General features: G+C 38.5%; 1 protein-coding gene across 9 annotated transcripts in view; it reads right to left on the bottom strand.

The window, feature by feature from the left end:
- Positions 1–19091, bottom strand: part of PRUNE2 (prune homolog 2 with BCH domain) — a 137231-nt gene that overhangs the window by 89128 nt on the left and 29012 nt on the right. For 6 of the 9 annotated variants that reach the window (XR_007200844.1, XM_048291053.1, XM_048291056.1 and 3 more), the window contains exons 5-6: positions 12347–12499; positions 9779–9876 (exon numbers count right to left, since the gene is read on the bottom strand). Coding sequence is in view for 8 of the 9 variants with exons in the window: in XM_048291053.1 (XP_048147010.1) it covers positions 9779–9876; positions 12347–12499 (251 nt within the window). In the remaining variant the exon portion in view is untranslated. The remainder of the gene's footprint in view (positions 1–9778; positions 9877–12346; positions 12500–19091) is intronic. The other 3 variants (XM_048291054.1, XM_048291057.1, XM_048291062.1) reach the window with 1 other exon arrangement.

Raw genomic sequence — 19091 nt, 5'->3', positions numbered from 1 at the left:
TGTCTATGCCCCATAAGCAGCTAAGCTGAGTGCTACTGACAAGAACTGGAAGAGTATACAAATGATAAATTAGTCAGCTTTGTAGAAGTCAGAAATACAGGCCAATAATGATACTGTAGATTACAGCATTTTACTTAGCTGAAAGACAGTGCATATTTTACAGCTGTATTTCATAAAGAAACCACCTTAATTTATTTAAACACATTTCAGAAACAATACAAAAGAAAATAGTCTATCTTTTTGAACAATGTACCTGTGAGCACAAGCACATTTTTACTGTAATGTTAGTAAATTGTTTATGCTCATTCCTTTAATAATTCTCATAGGTATTTTACTTTGTTTATTAACTTTTGAGCCAAGACTGAACTAAATCATTAAAGGCAAAATTGTAAATGATAGCTTGGGCTGAATTAGACCAAATGTCACACTAATTATAACCGATGAAATCTATGCAATTTCTTCAGATACCAAAATAAAAGTGAAATCCTAAAGACATACCACTGCACACCTGATACCAGTGTCTACCTTGTGCATTTTTTAAGTGATACTGCAAGTACAAAAAATTCTGATGCTTCTGGCTCACTATCTGTTACGTCAGTACTATAGAATAAAATAATCAAATACACCTTGCGAAAACTCAAAAATGAGTACATGCTGAGTTGGGAAGGTTTTTAAATGTAATGGTTTCAGTCAGTTTTACAAGTTTACATTTTTCTCATATCTCAAGAGACTGTAGTAATACCTTGCCTAACATCCTACATGACTTCATGCAAAAGCATCTCACTGATTGGGGGAACTATAGCTCATACCACCCCCATATCATCTTCTGAAAGGAATATGGTCTTGACAGGAAAACTATAAGCAATCCCACTAATCACTGTAACCAAGGTCATTTTTGCTGCCTTTTGATTTCACATACTTAATTAGGAAGCACTTCTTTGAATCATAGAATAACAAGTTAGGAGTGATCTCAAGGATGATCTAGAACAAAGTTTTTTGACAAAAGCACTCGAGACAAGGTGGTCCAGCACCCTGCCCAGATGAATCTTAAAAGTGCCTAATGTTGAGAAATACAGCACTTCGCTGGGGAGATTATTCCAATGACTGACCATTCTCATTGTGAAAAATTTTCCTCTTGTGTCTATCTAATCAGAATCTCTCCAGCAATAACTGTTGTATCCATTATCCTTCATTTTTTCCATGTGACTCCTTGTAAAAACAGAGTCTCCATCTTTTTTGTAGCCACTCTTTAAATACTAGAACCCAGTGTTAAGGTCTCACCTAAGCCTTCTTTTCTAACATGTCAGGCTTCCTAGTCCTTTGATCATCTCTGTGGCCCTTCTCCCCACCCTCTCCAGCCTGTCCAAATCTTTTTTGTATAGTGGGGACCAAAACTGATGACAGTATTCCAGGTGTGGCCAGACAAACGCTGACAAGAATGGGACAATCTCTGCTGATGATGCCCTTGTGGATGCAGCTCTGGATCTCACCGGGTTCCTTTGCTGCAGCAGCACCCTGCTCACTCATACTGAGCTTGTCGCTCACTGGGACTCCCAGGTCGCTTTCCACAGAGCTGCTTCCCAGACTTGTGCTCCCAGCCCGTGCTGCGCTCCTGGATTTGCTTTCCCAGTGTAAGACCTTATACTTGTCCTTGTTGAACTTCGTAAGGTTCTTCTTTGCCTGTTTTCCAGCCTACATACGTTTTCCTGCAGGTTGGCTCTTCCTTCCAAAGTGTCCACTTGATCCCTGAGTGATTTTAAGTGCTCTGGATGACCACTTATGAAGACATGAAACAGCGCTGGGCCCAACACCAGTCCTGGGGGTCCCACTTGTGCCAGGCTGCCAGTTGGAAAAGGAGGCATTTACCCCCACTCTGGGTGCTGCCTGTGGGTCAGTTCCCCACCCCCTGCACAGGCAGCTTGTCCAGGCTGTTACACAACAGCTTCACCAGGAGGCTGTGAGAGACCATAGAGAAAGCCTTGCAGAAACACAGGCAGACAGTGTCCATGGCCTGCCCCACATCAGCCAAGCAGGTTACTTTGCTGTAGAAGGCAATCAGGTTTGTCAAGCACAATTTTCCCTTGGCGAATCCATGCTGGCTTTTCCCAACCACCTGATTCATCTGACTTGCAATTAATTCTCCCAGGAGGATTTTTTTCATAACTTTTTCAGGGCCTATAATTTCCTGGATCCTCCTTTAAGCCCTTCTTGTAGATGGGGTGACAGTACCCTTCTTCCAGTCTTCTGGGATGTCTCCTGATCTCCACAACTTCTCAAAGATTATGGACAGCAGCCTCACAATGACCCCAGCCAGCTCTCTAATACTCTTGAGTGGATATTGTCAGGTCCTATCTATTTGCAGGGGTCAAGTTCCTGTAATAGCCCACACAGCAACTTTTCCTTCACTGACAGTGGGTCTGTGTTTGCATCAACATGGACTTTTGTTTCCAGGGTCTGGGACCCAACTGTGCTGGCGACAACAGAGATGAAGGAAGTGTTGAGAACTTCTGCCTTTTCGGTGTTGTTGGTGACTAATTCACCTCTCCCATTTAACACTAGGCCAGTAGTTTCCTCCTGTTTCTGCTTGTTGTTTATATATTCAAAGACCCCTTTCTTGTAGTTTCTGACATCTCTTGCCACTTTCAATTCAAGCTGAGTCTTTGCTTTTCTAACAGCATCTCATGCCCTGGCAATGTTCTCCTGGTTCTCAACAGATTTTAAATTCCTTTTCCATCTCTGGTGTGCTTCTCTCTTTTGGTCTTGAACAGACTCAGAAGCTCACAGTTACACCAAGAGGGTCTCTTGTTCCACCTACTTCCCTTCCCTTTGAAGAGGATGAATTGGTTTTGTGCTTCCATGAGAGCAACCTCGAAACACTCCCTGCAGTCACTAGCTCCTTTATTCTCTGTGGAAGCTTCCCTTTCAACTGAGCTCTCCTCTTCTAAAATCTAAAACCTCTGCCTTAGTACTAACCTTCAGAATGCACAGCCAGACCCCAAACTCCACACTGTGATCACTGCAGCCAAAACCACCACTGAGTGAGATACTACAAAGCTGGTTTCCTTGGTTAGTGAGCAGCAAGTCCAGCTGTGCCTCATTCCTGGTTAACACATCTAACATTTGTAGGAGGAAGCAGTCCTCTATGCATTCCAGGAACTTGACAGGTTTTGTGACCTGCTGTATTGCTCTACCAAGAATGTCTGGATAGTTGAAGACACCTAAAAGACCCAAGATCTGTTATCTAGAGCTTGCTTAAATGACCCAAATATTGCTTCCTTGCCCTTATTGTCTTGGTTTGGAGATCGGTCTTGGAGATGACCCCTTTAACCTTGACCCAGAGGGATTTGATAGGGCTTCCATAGTCACTGTAGTTGACTTCTATACATTCAAGGTTCTCCTTAACCTAAAGTGCAACTCCCCCTCCTCTCCTCCCCTGACTCTCTTTATAAACAGCCTGTAGCCATCCATCATATTTCTCCAGTCATGTGAGTGATCCTATCATGCTTCAGTTACTCCTATGATACCCTAACTTTCTAACTGGGTGTCAAGTTCCTAGTGTTTATTCTCCAGGCTGTGAGCATTGGTATAAATACACTTGAGGTGGCTGGTCTTGTCCTTATCATGGGAGGCAGCTAAGGAATAGTTGTCACTGCTCTGACTGGCCTGGCTTATTTCCCAGTTGGCTGCAACAGCAACCACTTAAAACCACCACTTAAATGGTTCTCCCCACCAGATTCCTTTCACACCTTTAGAGAAGAGTCACTACAGAGAATTCAGCTTGCCTGTTTAATCTCTCCACACCTTGGATTGTACTCATTACAACTGGGGTACTTTGGTTGACCTGAGGCATCAACTGAACAACTATTGTCTCCAGAAGACGGCAGTCAGATGTCTAAGCACGAGTACGGTATTTACATCAATGCACGTGTGGCTGCATTACTCAGTCATATGAGGTTACGAATTCACCCTCCTAATACTTCTGAAAAAGCAAAGAAAGTATGTTTAAGCTTTATGTACTATATATGTTATAAATTTTCCTAAGGCACATATTGCACACTGACATTTTAAGACCTTAATTAAGGTTGATTTATTTACAAATGGTATGTTTTCAACTCTCAAAAATGATGTATTTAATGTTTTATTTTTAAACACAATTAAAAAATAATATATAAATATATACATACTGCAAATGTAATACAGATAACAAATTCATTTAAGCCCATTTATGCACATTAGTGACACACCATGTGGCAGAAAGACTAGGACTACAAGAAGACCCCGTGGCGATTTATTTTATATTAAATCCCTAATGGCCTCTTCTCATCTTTGCAAAAATATGCACAAAAGTCCAGACTATGCAGCCATTGAAATGAATGGTTATTTATTTGCTAAACGAGAACCCTATGTTTAATGTTCCTTAGACATAAGGTAGTCTGCAAAAGTCGCATTCCTACAGCTCCATACATCATTTATTTTACATACCCTAACTTCTCACAACAGGCATCAGAAAAATACTTTTGAACCGCATTGCTATTGTAAGTTGCTGCGAATTTTGTTTCCAATTCCATTACTGGAAGATTAAATGTTAACATGTTTACTTGGGTTTGCTTCTTGCTTTGTTTTTAGCATTAAAAACAAATTCATGGACCAATCTGCCATTTAAAATACGTTTATATTTACACTGAAAGAAAAAAGTTCCCAAATACACAATATATACACATAATCATTACAGATAGACAACAAAAGTTCAAATCTTCAAAGAAACACATTGTAATCTCACATATTTGGGTGTAATGGTCTACCTAGCACTTGTTTGACATGCTTCAGCTAAGACAGAGGTTCTTGATTTGCTCTACAGAAGTATTAAAAACATCACTTTTCAAAATGCAGAAACAAAATTGTCCAAATCAGTAAAACAGTGGCAATTCTTACTACAAAATAGCCTTAAAATTAAACTGTACCTCCAGGATCAGACTATTTTTTCAAAGGAAGATGATAAACTGTGCACCCAAACATTTCTGTATTTCTTAAGTTACTGTTGCTGGAACAGCCACTCTAAGTTCCTCTGAGAACTTTGCGGCACAAAGCCACAAAGGGGGAAGCTGTTAAAAGAGAAATAACTTCCTACTGGTACCATCCCCAACTCATTTGGACTGTGGAGGCTACCTAAGAACAGCCAAGCTTCCCATGGCAGCATGAACTTGCAGGTCACTTTCTTGAGGAAACAACACTAGTGACAGCAGCCTCCAGTGGGGCTCTGACATGCTCTCTAAGCCTTTAGAAGTGGCATACAACCTCTACAACCTGGAAACTGTCTTTATGAAGTAGGTGGATGCCATGGCCAGAGGCATGAACCTCAACAGACCAGTCAGCCTTCAGAACATACACACTCCCTTGTCTTTCACAGTCAGTAGCAGACAATCATAGATGTTATCTTCAACTGACTGGACTGCTTCCTCATGTGGTAATTTATTTTCTCTATTCGTAAGTTCTGTGAGCAGTTAGAATAAATTTTCATGAACCAACAGATAAAAGACTTAGTCCAACAAGCATATTATTAATCTATGCTATAATGAGCCATTTCAACTAAACTGAACACTCATGAAACATGGATTGTTCTCCCAGTGCACCACACTTAAAAAGGCAGAGAACAGAGTTCACTTTACAACAGAAGTATTCCTCTCTCAGGAAAAAAAAATCACTTTCCCAGAAAGTCACATTGAGAAGACATTCTCATTTCCAAGAGAATTCCAGCAGAGAAGCAGCAAAAGATACTCTCAGGGTATAACATAATGTAACAGAAATTAACTGTAACACATGCATTGAATTTTGCTACAATATCCTATGAGTAATCATTATTATGACCTGGGGAAACTTTCCGGCAAAGGCAACAAAAATAACTGTGATCTGGGCAGTGTCACTTTTATTTTGTCATTCTCTTCAAAAATAAAGTGGTTATGCATGTGAAATCCAAGCAGCATACACTCTGCCAGTCACTGGTGACATAGGTCTGATTTCATCGTACAGCTTTAATGCCACCTAAATCCATGAAGGCCAGAAATGCCTATGCAAAGCTGCATATAGACTCTTAGAGAAACCTAAACACATCCACACAAAATGACTATCCTATAGAAAGCATTTCAGTGGCCGATACTTTTGCATATTTGTTGCTTTTTAAGAAAAAAAAGTGACCTTGTGATACTTCTGAAGAAGCAAAAACACAAACACACTAGAGATTCAACACCTGTTACCAAGCCTGTTCTTCACGTTTCCTTAATATTTAATCAGGTAACGTCTGTGGAGCACTTTGAGGATGAATAACAAATTACCATTATTATTGCTGAGAAAATAATGAATTCATTAAAGTTTGTGTATTCTGAGGTCATAACAGAATTCTAAACTGAATAGAGAGGTCTGGACAGTTTTGTCAGTAATTTCCTTATATGTATTGTGCTTCTGATACTGGGTAAAGCAACTACGTGTGATTCCTACTGCTAATAATACTGAGTAAAAAAACATCTTTTGCTGGTCAAGCACCAAAAATGAGGGTGTTCAGAAAATGTTTGAACAAAGAGCAGTAATGCTGCTGCCTTGTTGGGGCTACCTAAAAACAGAGGCTAGACAAAATTCAGAGGATAAAAGTGGGTATTTATTGAAGGGCCTTCAATAAGGTACACTACGGGCAGACAGGGCCCCAGGGCTACACCCAAAATGGACAATGGGTCACGAGTTTTTCACACTTTTATAAGTTTGGTTCATTTGCATATCAAGGTTACTTCTCCAATTACAATTTCAGGTAATGATGTCATTACCTACCCCAAGTTTGTTGCCCCTTTTTTGAGTCTTTGTTTACATGTTTTGGGGCCTGGAACAACAAGGTGTCCTCGAGTCTCAGGCCTAGAGAAGATTTTTTATGTCTAACCAGAACGGGAGAACAGTAGCTAAGAGGCTATATGGAGTTCTAGAGTTAGACACTAAAACTGTACTAGTTACTGTACTAAAGCACTACAGGATCTGAAAAACATAAAAGCCAAAACCCTAAGGCATCAGTGCAGCAAATGCAAAACTCATCTCTATCCCAATAACTGCAAACATTACACCTAACACCATTGAAAAGCTAGCCCTTTCTGGCACCAACTGTTCACAGCAGAACAACAGACAGCAAAAAGCAGAGGAAGGAAGGTACCTGTGACTTCCAGAAAGAAATCCCATCAAAAATACTAGTAATAAAATTCCTTAACAGACTGGCACTAAGAATCATCTATCAGTAAAATCTGTTCAGTTTGTTCTTACAGGTAAATGAATCTCCTCTGCCCTCCATTGTGGGGTATGCCCAGCCCTTGCCCCGGAGGGATCTCTGCTGAGATAAGAGATTTCACAATCGCCCAGCAGGACTCCCTGGAAAGGCAACCACTTCTTTGGTCACGGCGAGTAAAGGCAGACCCACAATCCTTTAGGAGACTCTATGCAGATCATTCTGTAACCCATTGGTCCTCACCCATCCCAGATCCTCTGTAACCCATTGGCCTTTATTGATCCCCTGTATCCCTATAAAAGCAAGCTCTCTGGGCCCCTGCAGAGAGAGAGCTCTCATCCCTGGCTTTCCCCTTCGCCGGAGGGGACCCACAATAAAGCTCCCTTCGTGCGGAACCAGCCACACGAGCCTCTCGTCTCTCTCTCTGGTCTGGCTTGGCCTGGAGGCTGCCCTGCAGAGCTGAGCTGGAATCATGAGCTGATATCACTAAAGAGCTGACAGCCTCTGCAAGGGCTCCTCTGCCAGCAGCTGAGGGAAGACACCGGGCCTCGGGAAGGCGATTCCTTTCAGGACCATCTCCCCGGACCGGTCACCTCTTCCTGGGTCAGAGCCGCTGACCCCCCCTTTCCAGCTGTAATACTCCATAATGACCACTAGCTATGTAAGAAAAACAATTATGAAGCATTTACTACTTGACCACCACATCTTAACACTTCTTTGGCAAGGTAAGTCAGCATCACATGTTACAGTGTCACTGAAAAAAGGCTAAAAATCTGCCTGCTTTGAGGTCTAGGAACACCTACTGTTGACAAAGTCAAATTGTGAGATCCAGCCAAATGGAAGACAAGTTCCGAGTTACAATTAATTTGAGCATAAAGAGTAGCAAAGATGAGTTCAGATTTACCTGGAGCTTAGATCTGTGGAGGGCAAGGTCTGTATTCTGCATAGCTATTAAACATGATTTAATGCAAAATAAACAAGAAGAAAATGTAATGCTAAAGCTAGCTCCTTATTAGCTCCTAGCTCTGTCCGCCATTAACTGAAAGTGACAGAGTAAAAGAGAAAGATTTAAAACAAAAGGAGATTAAGATTTTATTAAGAATATTTTAAAATCCCATTTTCTCTTTCACGGATTTATCTTACAGGGATTTATCTTATAGGGATTTATCTTTCCCCATCCCCTTTCCTCCCAGCCTCAGCAAATTTTCAGGATCAAATATGGTTCATAAAGCAATGCAGTTTTGGTGGTATAGATTGCTTAATATTGAAACAACTAACAGAAAACGAATAGATTCTCTTTCATTTCTTGAAGCTTTGCTACCCAATTTGCTTTGTATATTTTAGTATGCAAGCAGAAATCCAGAGATAATTATTAGCTGGATTGTACCAAAAACTTCTTCAACCACAGAAGCACCTTATTTTTTGTAAAAAGCGTCACAAGACACATATTGTAGGAAATCCTAGGACATACAATGGAAGAACTATTCAAGAGAATTACTTTTTTTTTTAAGTAGCACTTGAGGTATAAAAAAAGTTTTGATTTACTGCAAAAGTAGATGACAATTTCTTTGATATTTCAAATACTTTTGTATGGGTGACTTGCAAGCAAATGAAGAGACTGAAAATTACAAATACGTACTATATAAAAATGTCTTTGTTATTGAGATTTTCTTCAGACCACTTAGGTTTTAATATTAATCAATATGTCAGTATGCAAACTTCAACCAGAAATAATAGTGTCACGTCATACTTGTCCAGTGATCTAAGCATTCATACTTTTAAAATAATATTTTTACAGAATATCCAGAAACACATATCTCTCCTTCAGGTAGATAGCCACTGACATCTGTAACATTAATGTCTTGAGATAACAATTCAAAGCATACTACACAAGAGTTTTCCCTAAGCCTTTACAAAATGTTGGGGACTGTTCAAGAAACAAAATCCAAGTAGTCGCTTGCAGGTTGTCTCAGGGATACTCATAAAGACAAATCTATAGTTTCGATTGAAAAGATCAAAATTTTACTAATGTCTGGCCTGTTGAGGTACTTCTGTTTCTACCAACAGGCATTTAATTTAGGCAGTGTGGCAATGGACTAACTTCATTACACAGTTTCAAGACAGATTTCTAGAAGGCATGTCCCCTCAAAAAGCTGAGAGGTGACTTTATAAAATTTAATGCCACACTGTAAGTGAAAGGTAGGACAAAGTCCTAGTTAGTAACTACCAACTGAAGTATAACAGAACGCTCACACCTTCAATTCACCCAAAGGCTGCAATTTGTTTATGCCATTGTTTTTAACACATCCTGGTACAATTTAATGGGAGGGAATAATCATAATATCATAATCGTGTAACTCAGATAACAAACAGCTATTACTTCTCTCAAAGTTAATTAAATCATTGAAAATTCTGCTCATACTGAAAAAATATTGAGAAAATAACTTGTTCACAATCTGTTTTAAAGAACCATCTCCATATGCAATAAGGCTGTTTAACATGTTGTTTTAAGCTTCCTCTTACCTCCAGTGACATGTACACAGTGCTAATTGCTACTTTGATTTCTCCATCTGAAATCTCCTTGAGATCCTTGAGCATAATCTCCTCAATAATCACACCTGCTTGAGAAAAGAAATGAATTTCCATATATATAAATATCTACAGCTGACATATGCATCAACATAAATTAAAAACACAGCTTAGACTTTAATGCTGAACCTTCTGTATTTCAGCATATCATATGAGAGAATTAAAACCAATATTAATATTTCAATGCTTAATGTTTCTAGAGGGATTTTTTTTAAGGAAGAGATTTAAGGGAGGATACACACTAACAATAAGTATGAAGAATTAAGTCTCCTGCAACACCTGTGCTCCTGTGTGAACATTCAATTTTTTAAGTGTACATAATTCCAGCTGATGATAAATGTATAGATAGACCATTTCTGTGGTCTAACATGAAATCACCAATATAAAACACTTCTGAAATAACTAATATATTGAAAAGCACCTGTGGAAATATTCAAAAGCAAGCCACTTAAGATATTCTCTAAACACAGTCATTAAACGTTTCTGACCTTCTTCACAAATTGATAACACCAATGGGTTTTTCTTATGTCCATCAAACCATTCATGAACTAAGTATATATTTATATATATTTATATTTATTGAAACATTATCATCGGAATTGCAACCAGACATACTGGCATGTTTAAGCACACTGTATTGAAAATCCAGGTTACTAAGCTTCCCTCATTGGAGATGTTTGTCTAAAATGCTGTAAAGATTCTCAAAACAAACACATGTTATGTAGAAGAACATAGTTATATCATGTGATTGCAATACAGACATGATAGACAAATGTCTATGTAAAGAATGCTGCAAGCCACCTATCTCAGTGCAGGGCAACAACTAAAATGCCCACCAACCTTTACAGCATAGGAATTTAACACTCACCGTGTGTTTGTATTAATGATTTTCAAGAGGGAAATAAATACCAACTTGAGTCAAGGAAATTAATCCTTTCATTACTATTCCTGTACAGAGTCCAGCTACCGCATTCAATCCAGCAACAAGATGAACATTTACACATCTGTAATTTTAAAAATTTTGCATATAACCTATAGACTTTCTGGTGGGCTGCAACCTATTGTGCCTCAAATAAAAAATTAATTCAGGCCAATAAATCATTATTTCTGCATGAAACTGGGAAATTTTTTTGCTGAATTGTCCTAATACTGCCTGAAATAACAGGTAAATAAGGTAAAATACTCAGCAGTGGTTACATCCTTCAAGGGGCTTCTGAAACTCAGCAGCATCCTACTAACAGAAAAGTCACATGCAATATATGCTTATGTCATATGAATATACACTAAATATGTACCTTATAATACATATAAAACAGGAGCTATAAGCAAAACGAGTGCATGACAGTGCCCTCCTCATGTCTCATGTGACATACATAAATTACTGGCAACCAGTACCAAGTAGACTAAACCTACTACATATATACTTGTCCAAGTTTTGCATTTGATATTAGGGAAAACTTCATGACAAACAATACTAAACCATTTTCCCTGGCAACTGACAGAAGTAAGAACTGATGTCTATAAAAGCCACTTTCACTTTCCAATCTAGACAGCATACAGTTCATTCCTGAACTAAGACTACCTGAGTGGAGGAACTTAAGAGAATTAATATGAACGTTTACAGACCGGAACTAAATTAGCTTGTGATCTCACTGAAAGAAAGGGCAAAGGAAGCAGCACCTCAAATTCTGTCTTTATCTCCCAGATAGGGCAGCTGTCTTAGGCTGATGGTCGGAATTTAGATTTCTGCATATCGGCAGATAGAGAACAACAAGAAAAGACCCTGAGTCTGCACAGACCCTGTGTTTACCTGATGTATCTAACAGAGAAATATCTCAGGAATTTAATACTCACTCTTTGGTAACAACTTGGCAGCAAATTCTAGTAAAAAAATGTAAGAGTTATTGCAATAATTTTCTTCAGGTTTTCACAGCATTCCTTTAAAAGCCTGCTACTAAATTTTGGGTTTGAACATTGCCACTTTAGATCTCTGAATATTTCTGTTCGGTACTTCTATCAAAAGAAAGGAAAAGAATTTCAACTTTCTCACTGCTTCCTTAATCTTAGTCTGATGTCAAATTCACTTCACCTGTACATAGTAGTAAACTTGGGAAGAGTCATAAAACAAATCTAGCTGCACACCACATAGGCAATTGCAACACAATTTCTGCACATGGGCTGACATATTTATTATGTCCATGTGAATCAACCTAAATTCTTGATGAGCATACACTTGTAAAAACAATATATGAAAAAAATTAATGTTAATTTTATCTGTAAAAACAATACAAGATTATTTATGAGCTTAGTAGTTCCTAAAGAAATCACAATTCCATGATTTAGAATGTAAGCAACTTAATTTAAAATTAATATACTACATTTAACTGTCAATGAAGACAGCATGCTGCACCTATTTCCATCACACACAATAAAATAATATTCTGATATGGTTACATAAATAAATTTGAAACAGGTCTGAAAAATGGAAGGAAGTTGCACTACCTTGGGCATTAAACTGAGTCTCTTGAAGAACAGAGATAATTTGCTCTCGTGGTGGAAGATCTGGAAACTTTTCTTCCAAGATTGACAGTACTTTCTCCTGCTGCTCTGTAATTCTGTCAGCTTCCAAAGACATGCACTTGAAGAGAATGCTTCCTGAAACATTGAAAGACAAAAAATCAGTGTCTCCTGTAAGTATCAAAGAGGTACTACAGAAACAAGAAGGTTTACTGTATTGCTTCCCAAGCCCCTTCCTTCTTAGAGGTTGTTCCCTCTGAGAGTTCACTGAATTCACACAGAAACATCCTCCTAACATGAAGGTCCTAAATCTGAACTAGGCACCTCTTCGGTGCTTCTGCTACAGCTAACTGGCTGGTCCCAGGGCTGCCACGGTGTGCAGCATGCTTCTGTACACCCACCCAACACAGCTGTGCAGCACAGCCAGCAGCAGCCAACAGCACACCAGCCTATATTCCTCTCTCCAAGCACTAGACCAAGCGCTGGTATGTTTCGAAACATAAATCCACATTGTCAGCCTTCCTTCTACAGACATGTCAGTGAACTCCTACAGTGGACAAAAGGAAGAAATACTTTACTGTTAGGATGGTGAGCCACCAGAACAGGAGAAGATGTGGATGTCCCATCCACTGGAAGTGTTCAAGGCCCAGCTGGACCAGGCTCTGAGCAACCTGGACCAGTGAAAGGTATCCCTGTCCATGGCAGTGGTGCTGGAACTAAATGATCTTAAAGTCATTGGCCGTTGTGGTATAACTCACTCTGGCTAACTCTTGTCAATGGACGCATCAAAAAAATACCAATTAAGATAATCAAAATTTCAAAATTTAAGAGGGACATAACCCAGTAAATAACTTTATAGTGATTGGAATCATCTTACAATGCAGAAGTGAGAGTGATGTCTTTTCAGACAACTATGTCCTGCACACAAAGTCACCCTTTCATTCCCTGGAGATTGGGATCCCGTTTATTAATATAACCAAAGATAGTGTTTGCTTCCAATCACCCACAGTAAAGGGAAGATAATAAAATCTTATACTTCAGCATTGAAATTATTTATTATTCTATTGTGCACAAGAATTTAAAACAAGTGTATGATTTCATTGCGTCATGCTGGGTCAATGAGGAAATGAGTACAATAATATAAGATAGTTACTGCAAAACAAAGTGTTTAGGCCTTAGCACAGAGCAAAAAAGAATAAACAAAAAACCTTGACACTGCCACCCTCAATCTCATCCAATGAGCTAGGATCCAAACATGTACTATATATTCATTTTTCTTTTCTCCTACAATGTCATCACATGAAATAACAAACAGCATTTCTTCAAATTTCACAAAGCACTTGCAACAAAAGAATTGTGCCATGCTAAGTAAATTATTAGTTATTAGACAAATCCGGTGTGGATTCAATAATAAATAATGCTTAATAAGCCAAAAGGTGCTCCCCATCAGACACTAATTTCTGGAATTAAACACAAATACATGAAGTTCTATTCTGTGTTTCTATTACAGATATTGTAACTGCCAATATTCTTTTCATTCACATCAGGTTTTTATGTCAGTCTTTCAATCACTTTAACACAATGCTCCTGCTCTATTTGATAGTATTAAAAATATTCAATAAATATAGACTGCATGAAAATCATGTCTACTGATCCAGATTGACATTTCTAAATTTAGGTACACAAACCTGGCTCCATAACAAGCACATTTCAATTTCTACAGGTAAATAACTGATGAATAAAGCACCCAGGATATCTATACCCATTACCCATACCCCACTCAAGGCCTAGTTTTCAGTCCCTCTAACAGGAAGACAATTTCTCAATCAGCAGCTTCCATGATAATTCATCTAAAAATATCCCTTTGTTGTTCAACCCCATAGCAGATAACAGTGCTTGTGCTACATATATATTCTTGAGATATATGCTATACCTTGGGAACAGTGGCGACCAGAATGAATTAGACACCCCACAACACGCCTTCAGTCAGCAGAGAGCTGCATCTGGATAAATGGCAGCTCAGGGACCAGGCTGCCGGAAATATTTTAGCAACAGCAATTGTCTGGTTTGTTTTCTTCCTCCAGAAACAGAAAGGGAAATTGTTCATGCATACACAAAGGAAATGGAGACTCCAGCAGAATGTGCTGGATCTACAGTGTGTGCTCAAATTCATCATACCTACTGGAGGGAGGCTGCAGCATATCCCATTAAGCCTTCCAGCAGCACTAGGATGAGTTAGGCAGTCTGTCCATCTGCACAGAACCCCAGATACACACAATGTATGAAACTTTTACCACAGCTGTGTGTGCTTCAGGGAATGGAACATTTGAGTAAGACCAAGAAGAGAAAATCCTAATATAAACATACAGGAAAATGCAGAAGAACAAGAGTTGTGAGTTGTATATCCAACCAAGCTCACCAGTTTGGAAGTAAACATGACGTGAGCTTCACTCACCATAGGCAAGACACCTTAAAAAGGTTTTTAAAAGGCTGCTTTTGTCACTAGTCACAACAATACTGTAGTGCTTGCAATTGATAACTCTTCTACTAGGATGAAAGCCAGAAAAGGATCATTCTCAAATTACTAGGATGTTACTAGCAAGCCCTAAGATCAACATTTACTTGTCCTTTCATACTATGATCATTCTTCAATTCTGTCCTCATCAGCAGGAAAGAAAGGCACACCTCATCTCTCCCAGGCATCCTCAGTATTCCTATGAGGGTTAAGATACCATGTAGTTTAGAAAAAGAGTTCACTTAAGGTAATTTTGCTTGACCAAAGATCATTAGTCCATTTAGTCATGTGTCGTCTCATAAATACCTGCTGTAAAAGCAATACATGGTCTCAGAAATCTCCTGCAGATTTTACTGAGTGCTGGTACAACTCCCCCAGGGTTTCTGAAAGCATAATGGTGGCTGCTCTGTCTGCTTACAAGCAGAGAAAAAAATATATAATACGCAATACAAGATTCAATATTATTTCTTGTGTACATCACACTTTACCACATTTTTTTTTTTTCTGAAGAAGAGGTCACTGGAAAATCGGCTAAGGCTCTTAAAAAATGTGCATTTTATTCTTTTTTTGCAAAGCAGTTTGGAAGTGAAGCATTAGTTTTGCCAAAAGCAATTGCTGTGCATTAATATTAAACATGATCTAATGAAGGCAGAAGTCGTTTTGGGAAAACATTAAGAACAGCACAAGCATCTCCTGAATTTTAAGTTTATGGCTGAGAGAAAGTACACTGAAAATACAGGCATTTCTCCTGTCAAGGTTTTGTTCCATAACCTGGAAAAATAAAGGGCAGGGAAAAGGGGGAAAACCAACAGTCCCTCATGGAAAGTATACTTCAACACTCCTCACACACACACCCCCCACAACCCTCAAAAAACCACAAACCAAAATTGTAAACATATCCAAGTAAGCAATCTTTATTATAATTAACAGGAAATTTGATGAAGCTGCGATAAAATGTAATTAGGGAGAAGAGGAGCATGACCTCCAAAAAAACTGCTTCCATATATTTTAAAAAGTGTCAGTCCAAGTAAGTGCAGTGTTTGGTGCAGGTCAAAATGATCCTTTCTTCCTAGCATATATATTAAGGATGCATCAGTGCAGGAACATGTGAATCATCTGACCAATGCACAAGACAGAACAAAAAAATCCTGGCGTAATTCCCGAAGTCCTTAAAAGGGCATTTCTTAACATTTGTCTGGGTGGCTAGAATAACAAACTAATCTTCTCTACTGAAAGTCAGACTGCCCCAACAGACCATGAAAAGTCCTCAACTACGCAGCTCATCACTAGCAAAAGCAGATTCACATTAAAAAAACTGCTGATGCTCTTGCTGGAAATCTGTCTATATTTACATGTTGCAGTTTGCACCTTGTGGCATCCTTCAAGGCCTTATACAAATAAACATAAGGAGGCATTTTTGAGAGTGCATTGACCCAAGATACCTGACAGTGAGTACTTGGAATAACATCCTTGCCAGCTGGCTGCAACAGAGAATGTAATGATTCAGCAGTTTAATGGATCTTGAGTTTGGCAACAGTCCCCTTATAAACATCTCTTGGGAAATAAAATAATACAGGCCCAGGACTCTGGCAGGTTCTATAACTGTTTGCTTCTGGCACAAATCCAGGGACAGCACAAGCTCTAACTTCAGGCAAATATGGCTGTACAACACTGACTCTCCAAGCAGGCTCTAATCAAAAGCCCAAGGGTAGAATTAGCTTATATCACGTCTGGTAAGGAGACAAAGATACCAGAAAAGCATTCACCTAAAAAAAAAAAAAAATCTTTAAATATAAAAATGCCTAAATCAATAATGCTCAGTTTCACAAGAAACATCTTTTCTCTTGACTTTTTTTTTTAAACATAGACAAGCGGGTAAAGTTTGCTCAAAGTTGAAATGTGGCAGGTTATAAATGTCTGCCTTTTTATTAAGATTTTAAAATTGCTAACAGATTCTAAGAAAAAAAGAAGTTTCAAAAACAGACAAAAAATGAAACTGTCCAGGTCACTACATGATAATTACTCAAACACGAGATTTTATATTATCTTACAAGTCTCGTATCAAAATACTCACTGGAATGCCAGAAAATGAAAGAGGCCTTCCCAGCTCTGAGACTCAGACAACAGCCTCTCTCACCATTTTTATGCAAATAAAATCCTAATTCTTAACACTCGTGACTTCTACTTTGTCCTTCTGTCCTGAACTTCACCTGAAATTCAGACATACTAATCATATACAGATTTACATTGGAAGTAACGTAACAAAATGTGAAAAACACAGGAGTGCCTTTTCGCAGCTTCCGTGCCTGTGAAGTGCCCCTAGAGAGAGGCGACAACCTGCGAGCCTCCACGTTCATCAGTTGTGAGAATAAAACAGCCACCGCTCCTTCCAGACCATGATACATGGTCCCTTTGTTTCCGGTGCTATGGTAAGATGAATTTAAGAAGCTATACCTCATGATAAAAGACCACAATATATGCAAAGAAACCCAAAAGCTAGATCTGGCAGGCTGTATTTAATCTTTTAATTTCAGACTGTTGTAGTTTGATCTGCCATTTACATACATCACTATCTATGACCTCTAATTTTTTTTTTTTAATTAATCTCATCAAAACCAGTGATGGGTTCACTGACTTTTCTAAATTTCTAATGAAAGATTCGTAGGTACCAGTAACTTTTTCTGTTTTACGAGATCAAGAGGACTTGCTGCATTGCTGCACCTTTTATCCATATGAGCTGCATTTCTGGCAGTAGCAAAGCATCAAGTCTCAGGTGCAGCTGTGTTTTGTTCCCTAGGCTTTGCCAGTTGCTTCTCAAACCATGAAAAAGAAGGTATGCAGGGACTTTTTATCCACTATGCACTACCGAACATAATAATCAAAATGTAATTACTCATTGATAAAAAAAAAATTAAAATTAGCTACTATATTCCCGAAAACTGGAAGTGCTATCTCGAATGCAAACACTAATAAAAGCACTTTATTTTAATTTGGATGCAGATTAGAGGCACAAAACATGCTGACACATCCACATACAGTACTTGAACATGTTCTTGAACATTATTCAGACCTCTCCCTCCTGACTCTCGGCCAACAAACAAGTATCCTGATATTCCCCAAAAATCTTTTTTTTTGTATTGTATCCAAAACCAATTACTATGCTTGGTCATTTGCTTAGATTCCTGGAAAGACACTCAACCGAAATTTGGAGCTTACAAAAACATTTCATGTAGATGCTAAAAGAGCTGGCAGATTTATTTTCCCATTTTTACAGCCGCTTGTGAAAGTCTCCTTTCTCACACAAGCTAGCTGAAAACAGTGTAGAGGGTTTTGTAAACCAAGACTTTATCTCACAAGTGCAAACTTGTTATGTACAGTCTTGTTTGCCACACTGGGAAAAATATTTTGAAATGGGTGTCATAGCATTCAGCCAATCACTCTGGGAGGTGGATGGTCAAGAACCCAATAATGTTATAAATCTCTTGTGAACAAGGCTATATAAATGAGCATGTAATTAATTAAATGATTCCATCCCATTCTATCCTGGACTCAAAGTCTGTGTCGTTCATCTTGCCATCCCTGCAGACAACAGCAAGTTTCATAGCAGGTTAACTAAAGCTTGTTAGCATGGAAAGATACCATAAGGGCAAGCCAAATGCTGTGTTACTGTTAATGCTTATTCTGTGGAATATTTTAGAAAAAAATAACTTTTGTGATTTCTTATAACATGTTTATTAGTTATCACAGTGATGAGTACAATGATAAGCCAAGATTCTAGTTGCTTCTGAAGTCTAAATGTAGACAAGTTTTCATAATCCTCATTAAACATACCCACATTAATTTCTTAAAAGGACATTTAACAGTTTCACATAATTAAAACTGAAAACCAATAAAATTCATTGAACATTATTAAAATTCGGAAGTAACTTAAAAGTAGAGACTGTTCTTTTCAACACCAGTTTGATTTCCAATTGGAAAGTTCTGCTGCAGCAAATAAACCAAGAAAATGAATACAAACGATGAACTTCCAAGACAGAGAAGAAGATACTTCTGATTGTTGAAGCCCACCCCCTCTTTGTACTCTGCTGGGCATACAATACAAAAGAAAAGGAGAGCATAATGAAGATTTGGTAACACTGTTTTTAAACAGCAGAAGTTTTGCATCACGCCATTAAAACATGGTTCTATAAAAAAGTACCACCATTGGGAGGGAGA

This window comes from Corvus hawaiiensis, chromosome Z, assembly GCF_020740725.1.
Source record: "Corvus hawaiiensis isolate bCorHaw1 chromosome Z, bCorHaw1.pri.cur, whole genome shotgun sequence".
In the NCBI taxonomy this organism is placed as follows: domain Eukaryota; kingdom Metazoa; phylum Chordata; class Aves; order Passeriformes; family Corvidae; genus Corvus; species Corvus hawaiiensis.
Note: the sequence above shows the minus strand (reverse complement) of the source record. Positions and strands in the feature narration are given on the sequence as shown.